Source organism: Trachurus trachurus (genome assembly GCF_905171665.1).
Source record: "Trachurus trachurus genome assembly, chromosome: 22".
Taxonomy (NCBI): Eukaryota; Metazoa; Chordata; class Actinopteri; order Carangiformes; family Carangidae; genus Trachurus; species Trachurus trachurus.
The window spans coordinates 30352729-30373212 of record NC_139907.1 but is presented as its reverse complement, the minus strand read 5'-3'; the positions used below and the strand labels follow the sequence as shown (position 1 = coordinate 30373212).

Below are 20484 nucleotides of genomic sequence, written 5' to 3'. Positions count from 1 at the left end.
AATCGCTGTGTTTTATTTTGAAAAGTGTTTTATTTTGAAAATTGACCGGATTCTCTCGTTGTTTCATGTGTGACTTCCTGCCAAGATTGACGTGATTGCACAAAATAGAACAGACGCTGAAACGATAACTGCACGGCGCGAGCAATTGCGGCGCTTTGCGGCGCGTCGCGTCTGGTCTGAACTACACAACCTGTTAACTTGGCCGCTGAAGGGAAGCGGTCTCTGTTCCGCGGCTATTCGCGGCGCTTCGGCGTCCGGCGTGAACCCGGCGTTACTCATCTGGGAGGGTTAGGACATTAAACTGTTAAAATAGCATTTCATTCAGAACGAGACCATCTGACACAAGTACATTCATGATGAAGAATATAGAGCTATCAGTATCAGTTATTGTTCAGTTTACTTGGATGTGTAAAGTTAATGTTAAATATCATATCCAGCGTTCATGTTCAATGGTTGAGTGAGTCTGACCACACTAGAAAGCAGACAGGGAACACACTGCTGTCTGAAGGTTCAGGATGCTTCAGTTCCATCTCATTCATGTTGAGTTCCTGATGAGACCAGCTCAGTGTCCGTTGCCGCCCTCAGACAGGATGCGACTGGGCTCGGTGAACTTTGCCGTGGCGATGTAGAAGAGGGCGGGGCCGGGCACGAGGGCCAGCAGAGGCAGGTCCTGGGCTAGCTTGTCTAGTCGGGAGATGGAGATGATGCCGTACGCATGGAGCAGCCAGTGGCTGAACAAGACCACCAGACGCTTCTTCTTGGCAACCAGGTTCTTAAAAGACTGTGGAGGATCACATGGAGACAAGAGGGTTAAGATCAGCTTCCAGGAAGTCAGACACACCACGATCCTGATCCTGATGCTGATGCTGATGGTGCAAGTGAGGGTAGTTACCTGGATCTCAGAGGCAGACATGTAAACAGCCAGTGTGACCAGAGACAGGACCAGTATGATGTAGGGAAACGCATAGTCTGAAACACACAAACTGTCACTCACACACATCTAGGTCAACCTCCACATTATGACTTCAAGTGAAACAGGCAGCAGCTGTAGTACTTACAGAGCAGTCCTCCGCCCACCGCCTGCAGCACGGTGAGGATGGGGAAGAAGTAGAGAGCGGCGTAGATACTCTTGAAGCGGTCCGATTTGCCGAGACCACAAGCGATCTTCTTCACCAGCAGAGGGCGCAGCAGCATCATCAGCACCAGGCAGAAGGCATAGTAAATCAGCACGATGGTGTACCTGAGGAGGACGGACAGTGAAGGCCATCACAAACATACATGATGACAACAACTAGGTTATAGGGCCCTATATAATCTGTTTTATTTTTTACCTACATTTTTTTACAAATGAAAACTGTCTCAGCTTAGAATGAGTTGTTGACAGTATAATACATAGGTGGCCGGTGCACCTACCGGAGGATGATCCACGTAGTTGTTTTTGTTATAAAACACACACGGTGCTACAGCTGAGCAGCATTAGCAGCTAGGCTACATCTTCCCACGTTGAACTGTTTTTATACAAAGTGCAGCCAAACACCAGGCTGAAGAGAGAGGGACAGCGACCCACATCCTTTTTTTTTTTTTTTTTTTTTTAACAGCGCCATTGTTACAGCTGATCATAGCATATCTATGTCCCAGTAGGTTGTCCTCTGATCTGCCTTCATGGGACCGCGCTGCCTAACTGGCGCATCCTGCCAGTCCTCCTGTCTAACTTTTTGCTGTGAAATATGACTTTTTTAAAAAACGACAGTATTTGGTCAAAGATATTGTTAGCAGTTACCGGTTAGGTTGTGAACAACACGCTATGAGTTAATAATGGGATGTTACCAGACAGAGTTGTTTTCGAGGTAAATACAGAGACTGCTGCTGAAAAACTGCCACCGACGGGAACACGCATCAGCTGTTTTGCATGAATTTCCCTCAGAAACAACTCTGTCTGGTAACGTTGTGTTATTATCTCATAGTGTGGTGAATGTGCAGCTCAACTTGTCCACCAGAGCGTTGTGGAGTTGTTGGATTGTGTATTTGATGAGTTTGATGAGGGAAACCAAGAAATCCCATGAGCCTCCACAGCTGGCGGCTCGGCTCTGCTGTTCTAAAAACATCTTACACCGACAATTAAAGGTAACGAACCTACTGCTAAGACTATGGAGATTATGGCAATGGGCCAATTTGCCAAAATGTTGAACTATCCCTTTAAGAACAAATATTGCAACATGACACTGCAATATAAGTACCAACAAAATATGAATGCTTATGCTTTAAACAGTTTCCAGTAAAATAAATATATTAGTTTAAACAATAATTTCCTTGTTGTTCTCATGGCTTTTGGACAATAGGTGGTCACTGTGTGTATTTTTAAGCTTCCAGTCAACAGAATGTTGCAGAATTTGCAAAACAGTTCAGCTGACGCACAGAGGTCACTGGGAACTGCTCAGCTCTGTGTTGAGGGGTTAGTGTCGAGATTCTTATTTTATTCGTCGACGCAGACAGAGCTGTGGGAAAGCCATGTCGCACACACTATTTTGTGCAAATTTCCACAGATATAAGTTCCTCTTCCACCCGAAAACAGCATTTCAGTCAAATGATGTCAAGTTGTGCGATATTCCACGTTAAAAATAGATTCCATTTTAATTGGCCAATTCCACGATTGGGTGATTGCAGGAATCATAGGGCCCTAAAGTTGGTTTATTGTTTCAAAGAGCTCTCTAGTCTGCAGCATCCGTTCTTACAGTGGGTAGACGGCCTCCTGGGTGCAGTGGATGGTGTTGATGTAGTCTGGGCTGGGGTTGTACAGCATGGTGTACCAGTCCGACAGCATCTGGACTCCACAGGAGCGGATGTTGAGCACGCCCACTGGCTCCGTGACCAGCAGAGTGACCACCACAGACACACTACACTCCAGCATGGCGGTGATGTGCTGCAGCAGAGCACTGGAGCTGAACACACAACACACACAATCAGCCAGGAGACACAACTCTGGTTACTCATCAGTGTCATTCTAACACATACAGACAGTACTGTGCAAAGGTTTAAGGCACTATAAGTAAAGTGAAGATGCTTTCAAAAACAATGCCTTGAAGAGTCTTTATTTATGGATTCACTTCACACAAAGTTCAGTCAACAGAAGAAACTTCAATCAAATGATCATTTGTCTTTAAAACAGCTGTAACGTTTGGCTCATTGTCTTGCTGCAGAATAAACGTGGGACTGATCAGAGGTTTCTTTGATGGTACTGCACTATGAAGAAGAATCTAAACATCTGAAGTGCCTAAAACCTCTGCACAGTAACTGTGTTCACAGCAACACATAGCAAACATCCCAACACTTATACCCTGATACAGTCACAAATATGATATGGTTAAATGTGATTTTGTGTTGTACATGTGATGAGTTTTGTTTATCAAATGAAAATGTGCAATCCACATTAAAGGGACAACGAGGAGTTTGTTTTTGGTTATAAAAAAGTCTCACGTTAATGTGGATGAATCTACGTTATCACACTTGTTAATGGCTCCATTTTCGATAAATAGCCTATATCGTTTTGTCTCTATCGTTATTTTGTTATTATTATTAGTGGTGGAAATGCTGGGCGAGCCGACCAGCGTTTCTTTACTTTGGGTTTCGCAGACGCTGCCCAGCAGGTCATGAGAATAACGCCGCCGAATCGCCGTTTATGGTCAGAACTACGACGGTATCTGATCGTCTTCCAACCTCTGACTTTCATTCTTGATGAATGAAAACATTCTTGGCAAGACGTCCATCTTGCACCGGTCCAAGAATTTCACAGTGCGTGGAGGCTCATGGTAAATGTAGAATGAAAACACTCGCTTTCCAAAACTCCTCATTGTCCCTTTAAGCAAAACTGTTAAATATACAAATAAATGTTATGAATTAGAATTTCAAAATACAGTTTTTTGTGCGTTGTACACACAGAGTTTGAAGCTACTTTAAGAAACAGTCTTGTCAACAGAAGTCAGGTTACTGACGGAGATCTGAGGGACGTGGTTGTAGCTGCCTCGGCCGTTGATCTGATATCAATTCATTTTCTGTTTTCTGCTACAAATAAGGCTTGAGTAACATTCATACTAATTTAAAGGGATAGTTCACCCAAAATTGAAATTGCACTCATTATCTACTCCCCCTCATGTGGACTAAGGGCTGGGAGAAGTTTCAGAGTCCTCCGTGGCTTCTCTGAGTTACAGGGGGTCTCGGCGTAGCAGTGCATGTCCATATAACGGTTGCAAATGGATACCAACTGTCTTCGTAACAAAAAGACACACCAAAAAACATCCAGATACCTCCATGCTGCTCGTATGTAATGTCCGTCTTGTATTGAAGCTCCGAAATGCGGAAAAAATTAAATAAGTCTATTTTTCAAGCTTGTTTGCAGCGGAAGCTTCTCGAAGCTCCTCTTCCCAGTTCGTCCAAATTTGACGGACCAGGAAGAGAAGCTTCCGCTACAAAACAAGCTTGAAATATAGACTTATTTAATTTTTTTCGGGACAATTTTGCATTTCGGGGCTTCAATACAAGACAGACATTACATACGAGCAGCATGGAGGTATTTGGATGTTTTTTGGTGTGTCTTTTTGTTACGAAGACAGTTGGTATCCATTTGCAACCGTTATATGGACATGCACTGCTACACCGAGACCCCCTGAAGCCACGGATAATGCTGCGTTCACATGGAGTCCAGTAAACGGCAGACGGCATGCCGGACTCCATGTTAGTGGACGAGAGAGCGACGGTAAAACTTGGGGGAGGCCGGCAAAAAATACCATCGCCGGCAACGGCAAACGGCAATGCTGTCCCGAGTTCAAATATTTATAGTTAGATTCACTAGACTAGTGTCTACTTTACCAATAGACACTCTGACATCTTTACCTTCAGACAGGTAAAACACTGTGCACATGCAGATGACTATGCAATATTTGTCTTTTCAAATGAGCTTGATGTAAATGACTGGGCTGTTACCATGTGAGAGTGAGAGAAGTGAGAGCAGAGAAACTGTGTGTGTGTGTGTGTGTGTGTGTGTGTGTGTGTGTGTGTGTGTGTGTGTGTGTGTGTGTGTGTGTGTGTGTGTGTGTCTCATCGTACCTCTTCTTTCCAGAATACCACTCGATGAAGAACCAGTGCAGCACCAGCGGCAACATGGCCATGAATCCCAGGTAGAGCCAGTCGTAGAGCTCTGGGGACTCGGTGCAGCGTTCACACACCTTCTGCAGGTTGGCCCGCTCTCCGCGAGGACACACCTGGCAGGACACACACACACAACCAAGCACAGCAAAACATTCACATTCTCTTCTCCTGACTGAGACCAGAATTCAATCTGCATTATTTTGATGTTTGTATTGTGTCACAAATGATCTACAATTTCAAACCACTGTCATTTCTATACAGATATAAACTATACTTTACAAACAAACAAACAGGAAATATGTTGCCATGTATCTGATTTACCAGCGTCACTGGCTTGTTCAACGTTTTCATTCAGCAGATTTGGTTTGGAGATGAGTTTGAGCATCTTGACATGATGTGTGAGTTCATGTCAAGTTATATCAGACATGAGAAGCTGCCGGTCCAAGTAACTTTAAGTGTAAAAGGGGACAGAGAGTCCTGTTCTAACCCTCTTTAAGGCAGGCCAGATAGATTAACATGTCAGTATACATAGTGTTGCCACCCGTCACGATTTTCCCAGAATTGTTCTCTTTTTTCATCAGCTGTCCCGGGGAAAAAGAAATCTCTCCCGGGACACAGTTTGTCCCGTTTTTGGGGGAAAATATAAAAAATGTCATTTGGTTTATAGCATGTCACCATGAAACTCCTCCAAAGCAGAGAGATCAGTATCGCCTATGAACACATTCTATCCATTGCTGTTCTACGCTATTGCACGGACGCATCAGTTTTTTTTTCTGGCTGCTGCGGTGTAGGGGTCAGAGTCGCCGGACACTTTTTACCGGGTAAACCCCGGTAAACATGCATTCATGAATGAGACCTATTTTTCACCACAGAATAATATCCCTCCTCCCCCCTGCGCTATGACTGACCTGACGCGTCTAGGAGTGGTTGACAGCTCTCTCTCTCTTTTTTTTCTCACTTTTAATGATAAAGTCACGTTAAACCAGTCATTCCCATTAGGAAAACCAAATGTCTGACGCGCGATCTACTGGCACTGACGCACCTGTCTATGGAACTCAACATGAGAGAGAAGGCGCTCTGCTCTTATTTCCATCTCACCCCACACACGTCGACCTGTGTCTTGTGAAGACGTACAGCGCGATGGAGAGAGAGAGAGAGAAGAGGGATCATACAGTAGGCTATACAGCTGCACTGCACACCAGCTGATCCGCCGGTCCTCTGAGTGAAATATGCAAGTTAGTCAGATAATCAGGGCCGTTGCTAGGAATTCTGGGGCCCCTGAAAGAATACTAAAGTGGGCCCCTGACTTTTCCACTTTTTTTCTTAGACTACATTGATGCTAATGCAGAATTACTATGAGTATTACTCAGGGTCTTATTAATAATTCAGTCATACAAAGATTAGACTACTGGGGTTTTTTGTGGGCCCTACTGGGCGCTGGGCCCCTAGAATTATCATCACCTTTCTCCCATATACAACGGCCATGCAGATAATTAATGACATGTCCTGAATCAAAAGGTGGCAAAGTGACTGGACTGACTAGTTTTGTTTTATTTCATTATTATTTTATTTTAACAACAAATGTTATGGCACTTTACACTACTTTTGAATTAATTATTGGATTTTGCGTATAGCTACAAAAAATTGGTCGAATGTCCCTTTTTTTCACAAATTCAAGGTGGCAACCCTAAGTATGTAGCTTTACCACGTTGACATTTAGTTTGACTTCCTGAGAGGGGATGTGTGGAAGTGGTCAGGGTGCTTATGATCACAGCACAGTCAGTGAAGCTGATACAGCATTGTGGAGTGGTAGTGGGTTAGGACACTACACCCACTGCACAGTCTGGTGCAGGACATACAGCTGGATACACAACAACAACAACCATCCCATCTCATCTACTCACACCACATTCTCCCTCCACTGATCCGTTGACCAGCATCCTGCCACAGTACAAGCCTGGGCATGTTGAGCTCATGGCCACGGCTGTAACGACATACAAATGAATTAGACTGCAGAAGGCCCATGTGGAACACAGCAGAGTGACAACACACACACACACACACACACTTTCTACACTATGGAGGCTCCAGGTAGCAACAACAACTCAATTGCTTGTTTGTTTTTTCCTTTTTCGTCGATCACAGACAAGTTTAGGTTTTATTTGCCTGTTTAGATGGATACAGCTAAAAGGAAATGATTGAATCACTGTAGACATGATGGACGTCTTCAGTGTAAGTTAGGACTCACAGTGATGCAATAACGGCGTTACTCTTAGTAACGAGTAATCAAAAAAGTTACCTTCCCCCGTTATAACGCCGTTGCCGTTACCTTTAGGCTACTGACAGTAAAATGCGCTGTTACTTGACTCAAGAAGTCCCGTCACAAAAATAATACACCCGTTAAAGTGTAGCCTACGTTTTTTTCAGTCCATCAATTGACGTTAGTCGGGAAAAATCCGTTTACGTTATCTGGAACTAACCAACTCATTCAGTATTCCTCCGCACAGGCAGGCTCCACGACGGAGGAATACTGAGTGAGTTGGTTAGTTCCAGATAAACAGGAGGTTAGGGTTGTGGCTTACATACGGAACATGGCACATACAAGAAACAACAATAATAATAGAATGACAATGAAGAAAATAAATAAAAACGTATGTAACGTGCCCAACACTGCTGACTTTAACTTTACAGTCAAGTGTCGCTGGGCGGAGTAATGTGGAGATACAGCGTGTAGTCGTCGCTTCTTTCCAGCTGCGCAACAAACAGTCTGATAGAATGTCATGTCGAAAAATACATGTTGAGGAGCCGCTGAAGAGCTAGTGTTGTGCTCATATCTATGGTGTTGTGCTCATATCTATGGTGTTGTGCTCATATCTATGGTGTTGTGCTGAAGCAGCTAACGTTAGTTCACAGTGGCTGTCGCGGTCGGTTTATGAAACAGAGTGACGTCTTCAAAACAGTGTAAAGCCGGACACAGAAAAACAAAATGTCACCAGGTGGAAGCCACGGTGGTCTTACCCATTTCACAGCCGGGGTGATTAAAAACAGCCTCCTCGCCTCTGTGCTACCGTTTTTTCATTTAGTAGCTAAACCAAAGATATCTCGGCCGAAAATAAGGTAACACACACCAGAAGTCTGCCTCTTTTACTGATGGACTTCCGGCGGAGTGAATACCGTAGATCGCAACACTGCCACCTACAGTACAGACAGGGATTTGTTGTTTTCCCTACAGCAGGCTGGAGGCGTTCTGAAAAACATGAATTGCCCCCCCCCCCCCCCCCCCCCAATAAATAATAATAAAAATACCCCAAACTATTCAAAATTTAACATGTATTTTCAGACTTCACGTTCTTAACATCTAAAAATAAATTATTGAATTGGTGGAACAAATAGCCTAATGTTTGACAAAAATATTTCTGACTCCACATCCCATCTCTGGTCTCCTCCACTATGATGCAAATGAATGGGTAGTTTCTTACACAGATGCTAATGACATCAGCAGACTTTTAAAAAAAACGACCCCCTCAATCTTAGGGCTTCATATTTTGATATTCATCCATATCAATTAATCATGCATAAAGTTCCATACACTGGGAGAAAAGGAAGATGGTGAGAAGAATTGGGGATCTGGGAGGGTCGGTGGGAGGCGAAAGATAAGAACGTGAGTAGACATTACATGTCCGAGACCCTTTAAATTATAATTTACTAATATAACAGCAGTGATACACGCTGTTGGCTGTTTAGGACAAATAAACAAGAAAGGTAAGCATAATAAATGATTCCTTGTGCAGTAGCCTTTTTGAATGATATGCCGAGCCTCTGCAGAGTTGTGATTTATGGCGGTATGGTATGAGTTGCATATGGGCAAAAAAAAAAAATCTCTTTTGTGCCCCCCCCCCCCCCCCCCCCCCCCCCCCCCCCTAATCCTGCACCCCTGGTTGTGGTCATTTTGACCCCAGAGGACAATGGATGTTAGGCTACTACAGTATATGCAGCCATTAAAAAGAATGAAAGGGTTAAAAATCCTGATGGAAGTTTGTCATATGCCAGTGTCTGTTAATCCATCAATTAGTTCTCCTTTGATTTTTACTATATTTGAAATTATTCAGATTTTCTGTTTTCAGAAACATTTCAAAAATTTCAAAAAATAGGTATTATTTCATAGAAATGAGGTATGAATTACAAAAAAAAGTGTGAAATTAGTAGGTTGGTCTGAAGTTGAATAAAAAGATGAAACATACATTTGTGTGATAATGTTGTTTTGTGCTTTTTAGCAATCAAACCAGTTGGGGTCATTTTGACCCCAGAGGACAATGGATGTTACTCTGTCACAGTGGTGTGGTCTAATTTGTTGTAGTAGGTATACTGCTTTTTAGGTGGTTACTCTGTTCATACCTTTATTAGAGTTAAATAGTTTTGTTGTAGTGGGTATACTGAAATATTAATGCATTTTCAGTTTTCACAAAGATGGAAATGTCCATTATTACAGGATAAAATACCATGTTGTCTTTTACTCAGCTGCTGATAAAGGACAAGGCAGAATATCACAAAGCTAAAAGTCTCTGAACCACCAGCGTCACTGAAGAGAAAAACATAGTTTAAACAAATTCACTATTTATGTTAAACTACAAGGTAAACTGCTGTATGGACCATGGATATAGCTAATGAACTTAATGTGGTTTCTTTTTCTTTGTGTTTTAACGGAATCAAATAAAACAAATATGAATCAGTTTTATACGTTATGTGCACGCTCGTCTTTTTTCCAGGCTGTAGAAAAACCATACTTGTGTTATTCATCACATTAGTTAAAGCATGATGGATCACAGTTATCACAGACATATCCCAGCTGTCAGAAGAGATGTATTCAGTTGAGGACTATTGTGGAAGGCACAGTGATTTTCCTGCTAACATGTCACTGAGTCCATTATTAAAATTCATTTTCATTTATTAGTTTATTTGAAATGGGACTCCACATATTCATGAACATACAAAAACAATTATTTGATGTAAATATGCCAGATTTAGCTAGAAAGCTAGTTTCCATCCGTGGTCCCAATGTATTTATCTCTCTCCTGTAAATATGGTTTCTTCTGGCTTGTCGTGACGTTGCAGATGGGAATAAAAATAGTTGGAAAATAAATATGGCGTTCTAATATGTATCATTTAAGGATAGTTTTGTTACTTCTTTATCAAATTTTGACAAAAATGGCACTCGTGCTTATGTCCAGTCACGCTAATGTAGCCTATGTAACAACATCTATGTCACGTCTGTCCGTCCTGGGTGAGGGATCCCTCCTCTGTTGCTCACCCTGAGGTTTCTCCAATTTTTCCCTGTTAAAAGGGTTTTCTATGGAGTTTTTCCTCAGTCGATGTGAAGGTCTAAGGAGAGGATGTTGTTATGATGCCATGTAAAGCCCTTTGAGACAAACTGTAAAAATGGGCTATACAAATAAAATTGCCTTGCCTATCAAATTTTAACAGTAGGCTAAAATTTGCTGACACCTTATGAGACCATTCTACAGATGCAAAAAAAAGAAAAAAAAAGAACCATCACCTGTTACCATGGCAACTGTATTTAACGTCAGATGACACAGTGCGCACGTTTATGAAAGGCGTGGTCTCGGAGAGAGAGGGATAGCTGGGGGGTGGGGGGTCTTCATTGTAAGCATGTCGAGGGAATGAGGAGCTCGTGCAGAATCTGCCTTCCACCTGGGATTTGTGGAGCAGCGCGCGAGCCTTTATTAATGGAGACAGAGAGAAGCAGGAACGAGCCCAGTGTGTTTTCTCCTGACAGAGAGCAGCAGGGCGCGGACCGCTGTCTGATGAGTCCAGCAGCACTGATCCAGAGGAGGACATGGACTGACTTTGTTCTTCTCCATATTGAGGATCTGAAAGGCCAGAACCCGAACCAGCAACGCACGCGCAGCTCTGAGTTGTCAATCGTAGATTTGCTGTGAATGGAGCCCGATCGACCAGCTGAGCTCGGCTGAGCAAACCCGCGTCAGGAAAACGACTGATGGGGCCAAACAGCTCGTTTGTGTTGAGGTGAATGTGAAAAAAGTCTGTGTCCACTGACGGAGAGCGGCCACAACACTGAGCATAGGTAGCCTACCTGTCCTAGATGTGGGAAATTAGACGATCAACCGATAACACAAAACTCCAAGGTAGGTCATAATAACTCGGAGGGCTGAAGGCCTCAATACGAAATGTCAACAAATGTATATTTTCATTAATAAATTAAAAATGAAAGTAACAAGTGACTACAGACTAGATCATCTCACTGTGTTTGTGAATGTGAATAGGCCTACACACACATAACAGGACAGTAGTACACACACAGTCTGGACAAATTGAGGGGCACCTGTACCAGTGATGGCATCACTCAGTCACTCATCACTCATCACTCATTACTGGCAGGTCAGCAGTTTCCCAACAATGACATTATTATTAAAGACAACACAATTTTATCATTTAAAAGAAAGAATTGTGATAATATTGGATATCATAGGCTTTTTTCTGGACATGTTACATTTTCTACTGACAGTCTTCAAAAGTGATAGAAGACACTGGTATCCATCATGTGAAAATACATGAATGTTTTATGATACGTCATAATCAGTTCATCATTGACTCTGTCTTCTTATTCTCTCTGTTGATGCATATGGAGATGGTGTAAACAGAGAACTTCAGATGGATGAGGAGGAGTTATCTATCATCTGACATGTCTGCATCCAGGAACACTGACCGGCTGTAATCCCACTGGATGCTTGTGAGATAAGGGATGAGTTCCGTTGTGTTGTTTTTGTGCATCATCAATGGCGTCACCTGTTAGAACGGCTCTGTGGGCCGGTGCAGGCAGCAACTCCACAGGTGACAGCTCTGGGCCGAGCTTCACCGACCAGCTGGCCACCGCCACACCTGTTGTGCCGAGGTAATTCACACTCTCCTGATTCATTCACACGTCTTCTCTGTAGCACCAGCAGCTGGTTAAGTTACTGTACCTGGGTCATTCTTCAACTATCGTAGAATTTGTGTCCCTGGCAGATATAACAAAAACTGAAACACATTTCTTGTTTTTTATTTTTGGCACCCTTACATGACCTCAAGAGGAACTTTGAAAAAATAAATTATAGATCACTTATTAATTTTACTATATAAATCATAGTTTTATATGTATTGTTTTTACTATATAAATAAATATATATATATATATATAAATCCCTCTTAATGTTGAATTAAATTGTGATCTAATAGTAACTTTATAGACAAGTGGTACATAAATCCCTATTTTAATGAAATGTATCATGTGTTGTAAGATATATTAGTGTTTTATGTCTTTTTGATAAAAATAACACCTGTCCCTTGGGGTCTCAGTCATTTCCATCACACGCCACAAAATGTAAATTTAGGGATGTTTTTTAAAGGTTAAGTATACTTGTATTACTCTAACAGGCTTTGTTAGGAGAGCACATGGCTGGAGAGCAGAGTTGGCTCCCTGGAAGGAACTGAAAGTAGAGAAAATCAAGGTTTAATGTTTTCAAAACAAAGAGTATGTTTATTGGTCGTCGTTTCCACACAGCTCATATTTCCTTTGAATGTACAAATAATGTAAAAACAAATAAATAATAATAATATTGTGTATTTTGTGTACATTTATTGCTAGCTTTAAAGCTGAGACCATCATGCCAATATATCATGAGGTTTAAAAAAAAAAAAGTGACAGATTGTCATTTCCACAACAGTCATTTCCATCACTTTTTTTGGAGGTGACTCAGCAATTTGTATGTCAAATGTAATTTCCAACACGTGCAGTCATTTCCACCACACATTGTCATTTCCATCACAACACACATTTTCACATAAAATTCATAAAAATATACAGTCACACTAATAATAATTTGTAGTTTTGGAAATTATGCAGCTGAAATTTCAATAAAAGCTCTGAAAAATGGGTTATTTTCATAATTTTGTTTGGAAAAACAACTTTTTTGTGGTGTGATGGAAATGATGCTTTCCACTTAATGTTAGACTTAAATGTCAAAAATCATATATTATCTAAATGATTTTATCACAACAGCTATCAGAATGTGTTTCTATACATAATTATAAAGTAAAGCATTTCTCAAAATATAGGCTGTTTGATTTTCTAAAAATTTCAAGATCAAATTTGCCCGTAGTTGAAGAATGACCCACCTACACAATGACCCCTGCACCATCCACATACCCATTAGCTCCAGTGGCCTGTACAAAAACCAGCTCATCTCTGGAACGATGTGGAGAGTAGGGATGGGCATTTCGAATCATTTTCTAACCGAGTAACCTAACCTGGTGTTACCCGGGTAACCGATTACTGTAATAAAAAATAAAATGACGTCATGTCTGATGGACAGAGCGCAGCCGGTGCATAAATGCTCTCTGTCCGTCAGACAGTCCGCAGTACTGACACACAGCGACGTCAGACTAAATATCAGGTGGATAATAAGAGTAGAGATGGAGATTAAGATGCACATATGGGGCAGATGTGCATCTTTATGCCGGGGAATAAATGCGCTGCATGCGCTCTGAGCGCAGCGCATTTATGCCGCAGCTGCCTCGGAGGAGAAAACTTTTTTTTTCTTTTTAATTCACTAGCGGTGCTTATTTATTAGGCCACACTACATGTTGGGGCCTTCGGTCCTCTCTGCCTCGCATCGTTCCAGGAAATAACTAGGAAGGTTTCAGAATGTTTGTAAACTGAAAGCAGATTTTCTAACAGACTTGATGACACCTGTCGTCTCCCTGCCGACGGCGGTCGCCAAGGGAACCACCACAGATTATTGTAAAAGGTTTGAAAGTCCGAGGCTCGATCCAAAACGCTTTTACACAGCAGAAAATCACGATCCGAAACTGTTCAACACGACAAAAAGCCGAACCATGGCATGATGATGTAGTTTGATCCGACACTAGACTGCGCTCTAACGTGACGTTTTTTTAATCCTAGGTTAACCGGATAATAAATTCATAACCGGATAGCAGATTGTCTACTCGGGTACCCGGGTACTCGGGTAACCGTGCACATCCTGGAGAGCCAGAAGAATTGATACCGTAGATGACCAAATAATCGCCCGCGTGCAGATACGCGCCTATGCTCTAATAGCGGCCGGGGTCCGAGCTCATTTGGCATAATAAACACCGGTTCAATTAAAGGCCAGGGGCCTGTTGTTCGAAACCTAGATAAGGGATTAAGCCGGGATATGTTGGTTATCCTGGCTGAATTTAGCCTCAACTCGGTTGTTCGAAAGCTGGATACCTTTATCCTGGTCAAGTTACTATGGTGATTTATTCTCTGCAGCTAGCCTGCTCCAGACCAGGCTAACAGCCAGGCTAAGTTGATTCTGTTGTCTTTATCTGTGAAGTCAGCAGCCACTCTGATCAGAAATCAATGTTTTATACAGTTATTCCATGTTCTTATGTACCCTACATATTGGCCTGATTTCTAAACAAACTAAATACATTTACAATAATCAAATAACATGAAACATTTACAATATTTATTAGGTTTTTTTTCTTTTCTTTTTTTCATAATTAGGGCTATTCATTTGCTTCTCACACTGAATCATTGCATCTGCCAGCGCTGCCTGCTTCTTCAAATGCAGGGCATAAAGATGTCTGACGGTTTGTGAAATCTGTAGCACAGAATTGTGCACACTGTTCTTGAGACAATACAAACTATTTTCGATATCTGTGACCCATCTATGATATTTTCTATGACCACTAGTAAAAAAAAAAAAAAAAGCAAAATTAGCAATAGATTTATTTTTATTATTATAAAATATGTTACAAAATACAGTATATTGGCCAAATATTGGTTGAGGGAAGAAAACAAGAATACAATTGTTTGAGCAGGCACCTTCCAAATAATTTATACACCTCATTTGAACATTGTTATCGGCAATTTATTGAAGCATCAGACTGCATAATGTTCTTATATTTAATAAATTTTCACCTGTTGCACTTTTGGCCACTTCTATTTGTGCTGTAAGAACTTTACTTTAGATGATAAAAGATGAGTGCAATGTATCAACTTCCACTGCTCATCATTAAGGCAAAGTGCACAGCTGTTAATTTGTGAAAGGAACTTAAATTGTGATTATAATTTTGGATTAGGCTACTTCCACATTCAATCAGTCCGCAGTTGTCCGCTGCACTCTCTCTGAGCTTTACAACAGCAGCAGTGCTTTTTTTTTTCTCTCTCTAAGAGGTGTGTCACCTTACGTCAAGATCCGCTGTTGATTGGAGGAAAGTGGCCACACCTGTCCTCACATCAGTGAATCTGTGATCAATCTCTGTGGTCTACTGACGAGAGAATTAGTTACACCTGGCTTGACAAAGCCACCCCTCCTCAGCCTGGCTCGGCGTTCCAACAACCAATTAAGCCAGGATGGACTTATGAGACTTTGTCCAACCTGGCTTTTCCACTTATCCTGGATATCTTTATTCTACTTTCGAACAACGGGCCCCAGGGCGATTAAGTGTTTATCATAGTCTTGCTACACACAAACAGAAACACAGGTGCGCTAGCGGGACAGGTCGCGCTGGACTGCTAGACAAAGACGAATAGATAAATGCGCTAATGTACAGTGTTGAAATTACCGCGATCGACCCCCCCCTCCCCCCCATCGTTCATAACACTGATCTGATTGGCTGCTCTGATCAGCTCCCTGTGTTGCGGCAACACAGACAAACTGTCTTTGTATTTATTGTCTGATGTCAATAAAGATGTGTCGGGAAAAAAGTCGTTTTGTTCCAGTGGTCCTATGGTGACCTCCTTGTTCTTTGCATGATGGTCTGGTGCTGCTCATTGCAAAAATAAATTGTAGCCTGTTGCAAATACGCGCCTGGTTCTTATGGGGTCCAAGTCGATTTAGCATATTAAACGCCCGGGCTACTAAATGGTCATCTACGGTATTTCATATAGCAGACTGATCAGGTATCAGTGGTAACAATTAACATTTTCAATTCTGACATATTCCAGTCGCTCTGTAACATCAGAATGCTTCATTAGGGCCCAAATATCCAAATACTCCCCCAATTTCAGGTTTGATGACACAGGATGACAGACGACACACAGCAGTTTAGTGACAGTCATTCCTATGACACTTTCTTCCCGTACTCTGATACAGACAGATGTCTGCCTATCGTATGGCTGAACATGTGTAGTGTTGTCTACAGTTGTAGAGGGTCCTCACTCGACAATGCATTTGACAATTGAGTATATCTGCTACCACATGGTGACTGCTACAGCAGGTTAACAAAGTGATGCAGTTAGTGTGTGTTTGTCTGAACAAGAATATTAAGACCGTAAAGGGATATTTCAGGGATAGTCTTAGGAGTAGGTTCATTGCCTTTAATTGTAGGTGCAAGCTGTTTTTCAATCAGTGAACGTTACGTGCGTTCCCGTCAGGTGCAGTCATTTTTCGGCAAGGAGTCTCTTTCCGCCACAACACTGGCTTTGTATTGACCTCTAAAACAACTCCGTCTCATAACGTTCCATTGTTATTTCATAGCATGGTGAATGTTCAGGTCCAAACTTGTCAACGAGAGTGTTTTGGAGTTGTTGGATTGTGTATTTGATGAGTTTGATGAGGGAAAGCAGGACATACCATATGCCCCCATAGTGTTAGCTGAACAGCTCGCAGCTCTGCCCGGCAGATCTCCCAACAACTTGCACCCACAATTAAAAGTAACAAACCTACCCCTAAGACTTTAGGGCAGGGATATTCAATTAAAATTCATTGGTCCAGTTACTAAACTTTCATCCAAGTAAAAGGTGTGAACCTTATAAAGTCCAAATGGTGTCTTGTTATAGCCTACCCCTATGTCAATTAAACAAAATCAACGAAGTACATTTTCATATCTATTGTCAATTTTCAACGCAGGCAACATTTAAAATAGTGCACTTGTATAGTAAACAACTAGCTATTTTACCATGAATAAAAGTAGCCCCCAGGCAAATGAATTTAGGGCCTGTATTTCAATTAAAGAGAACAAGTCAGAATAAATAAGAGGTTTTCACTGTTTATTTTTGCACTTTTTTTTTTTTTTTTTTTTGAGGCCAAGGTGTCAAAGGCATCTTGATAGCTGCACTGTCAGGCATTGGCCACCTCTACTAAATATGGAAGGAGGCTAAAAATCACAGGACATGTCTGTTCTGTTGATACAAGTCAGTAGTCTGGAATGTGTGTTTCTCTTCTCCTCTCAAACGGGGCAGAGCTCCGTGGGAAACAGTAGGAGAGATACAGACCGAGGGAGAACCGGTGTCTGAAACAACACTGGCAGGAGAAGCAGGAAACAAGCACGTCGCACCGAATACGCACCGCTGCCACGTTGCTTTCAGTTGTGAGCGCACATGAAAGTAATGGGTTTGTGCATGCAAGAGACGCTACATCTGAACGGCCCCCACGCACACACACATGCTTTAACCAAGGCAGCAGCCACAATCTGCCCAGTGGCTCACCTTAATGACTTAACTAGTCAGAGAAAACCCTGAAAACACCCTCAGTGAGAGAAACAGGCACGTGACTGCCCTGCCAGTAGTTTGAATCTTGGCTTGGAGTCAGTGCCATAAACCTTTAAAAGTTTGGTTATCAGCATCAACTTTTCTTATTTTGGAGCAAGACATTCTGTCATCACTCTGTCTCTTTTCTCTTTCTCTCTCGGACACACTGGCCGCGCAGGGTAAACAATCCCTCTGATGGGGTTAATTGAGTGAAGCTGTCGTATTGACAGGATTAACATATAGCTGAGCCCGCTGTCCTGTCTGAAAAAAATGCTCCAGGAAAATTTTGTTAAAGGGACAACGAGGAGTTTCTCCATCGGCAGAACGAAAAATTCTGCGACGATAAAAAAAAGTCTCAAATTAATGTGGATGAATCTACGTTACCCACACTTGTTAATGGCTCCATTTTAGATAAATATATTTTGTCTCTATCGTTATTTTGTTATTATTAGTGGTGGTGGAAATGCTGGGCGAGCCGACCAGCGTTTCCTTACTTTCGGTTTTGCGGACGCTGCCCGGCGGGTCATGAGAATAACACCACCGAATCGCCGTTTATGGCCGGAACTACGACGGTATCTGATCGTCTACCAACCTCTGACTTTAATTCTTGATGAATGAAAACATTCTTGGCAAGACGTCTGTCTTGCGCCGGTCCAAGAATATTCACATTGCGCGCGGAGGCTCATGGTACAGTAAATGTAGTATTCCAAAACTCCTTGTTGTCCCTTTAATTTATGAGAGATTGGTCTCAGGTCCGGATCGAACCATCACTCAGTCCGGGTCTGGACCGAGGTCCGCCATTTGATGATGCCTGCTAGGGATTTTGGCAATTGCCAAATTTGCCGAAATGTTGAAATATCCCTTTAAGAAGATCTGCAGGTCACACTTGTTGAACTGTTAATTGTGCTGTGTAATCAATGTTGTGATGTGCCAGGTCAACAGATGATCATGAACATCATTTGAGAGAAACAAACCCCTGTGTGTGTGTGTTTTAAATATGATTACATTTTCATTTTAAAGGTAAAAACAACAGAGTTTGGGACAGAATCAGTGACATCAAATCCTTGATCAGTTGACCTTTGAATAAGTTTGTGTCAGTGGAAAATTATATTGGCACTTGCTTTGAAAGTGTTTGACTAAATGTTTGTTAATGTGATTAATCAAACTTTCATACTATGACACCAGCTGCACAGCAGAAGTTACAGTGGCTTTCTTTTTGTGTCTGTAGGATTGTTTCCATAGTAACCAGTCTAGTGACCGCCACCACAGAGGCCACACTGGGCACCACAGGAAACGTATCGGTGTTGACAGACCAAAGAAGGAGCGAGTTGAGCGAGAGTCATCAGGCCTCGACCCCGTCGGTGCTGAGTGCTGCTGAGAGTGAGTCTGTCCTCCAGGGCCTGACGGTGGCAGCTCAGGCCCTGCTGCTCCTCTCCATCTTCCTCCTCTCCAGCCTCGGTAATTCGGCGGTCGTCATTGTCATCATCAAACACCGGCAGCTTCGAACTGTGACCAACGCCTTCATCATGTCCCTGTCGCTGTCTGACTTCCTCACAGCCGTCCTGTGTCTGCCCTTCTCCTTCGTCATGCTCTTCAGTAAGGACGGGATCTGGATGTTCGGGGATCGCTTCTGTGTGGCCAACGGCTTCTTCAATACTTGCTTTGGCATCATCTCCACCCTGACCATGACTCTGATCTCCTTTGACAGGTACTACGCCATAGTCAGGCAGCCGCAGGCAAAAATTGGCCGTCAGAAAGCAACTCAGTTGTTGGTAGCTGTGTGGTTAACTGCTGTCATCTTTTCCTTACCCTGGTACCTGTTAGTCCCAACACCCACAGAAATCCATAAGCAAGGTTTCTACCACTGTATGTATGTGTTCCACTCTGGGACATCACGCATGGGGACAGCTTACAGCATCTGCCTCATTGTGGTGTGTTATTTACTTCCCTTCTCCCTCATGTGTTTTTGTCACTACAACATCTGTAAGACGGTGCGGCTCTCAGAGATCCGGGTCCGGCCGGTAACCACTTACGCATATTTACTGCGTTTCTACAGTGAAATGAGAACAGCAACCACAGTTCTTATCATGATTGTTTTCATCATCTTTTGTTGGGGACCATATTGTTTAATGGGGTTGGTCACAGCAATGGGAGACTACACGTTCAACCCTGCAATGGACACAGTAGCCATTTGGCTGGCCTGGGCCAACGGGGCCATCAACCCTCTGATCTATGCCCTAAGGAACCCCAACATATCCATGTTACTGGGGCGGAATAGAGAGGAGGGGTATCGTACCAGAAATATTGCTTCGTACCTCTCCAGCCAAACCCAGAACCGTGAGATCCGGCTCAGCCAAGCTGACAGGATACGGGACCGCTACGTGAGCCGGGTCGGGGTGAACAATAACAGCCGACTGTCCAGTTCCAGCCCTGGAAAAGGCGGAGAGGTGGCGATGTGGGCCTGCAAAAACCCTGCTGTGCTTTTCTGCAGGGACGCCCAGTCTGACACCGCAACACTACCCAACTCCATCAGCACTCAGAAGATGAAGACAGCTGACACCAGCCTGTGACCTGCTGCTGGACCAAGTCCCAACCAATTTAGGATGGTTTTCATCTGCTCTGGTTTTACAGTTCAGCACCTGCAGGCAGCTGTCACCAGATAATTAGTGTTTCAGTATCACAGCATCTCCAAAACAACTATTATGCCAGAACAAAGCCAGATTTTGTTTCAGGAAGACTAGATGAGTTTTTTTTTTATAATCCTAATGAATGTCAGAACAGTTGGCAAAAACAAAAGTCATGAT

The 20484-nt window shown here is 42.7% G+C and overlaps 2 protein-coding genes across 2 annotated transcripts; one reads left to right on the top strand and one right to left on the bottom strand.

Moving 5' to 3' along the window:
• Window positions 1-114: 114 nt before the first annotated feature.
• jkamp (jnk1/mapk8 associated membrane protein) lies at window positions 115-8276 on the bottom strand. The gene is made up of 7 exons (XM_083998220.1): window positions 8161-8276; window positions 7047-7126; window positions 5101-5255; window positions 2733-2939; window positions 1059-1240; window positions 893-969; window positions 115-781 (listed from the first exon to the last, which is right to left on the bottom strand). Exons 1-7 carry the CDS (start codon window positions 8162-8164, stop codon window positions 563-565), a joined length of 924 nt encoding a protein of 307 aa, XP_083854346.1. The 5' UTR covers window positions 8165-8276; the 3' UTR covers window positions 115-562.
• A 3681-nt stretch (window positions 8277-11957) lies between these two features.
• On the top strand, window positions 11958-20250 carry gpr135 (G protein-coupled receptor 135; the record flags this gene model as incomplete). Its single annotated transcript, XM_083998219.1, has 2 exons — window positions 11958-12073; window positions 18909-20250. The coding sequence occupies 2 exons, from the start codon at window positions 11958-11960 to the stop codon at window positions 20248-20250; spliced, it is 1458 nt and encodes a 485-aa protein (XP_083854345.1).
• Window positions 20251-20484: the final 234 nt, after the last annotated feature.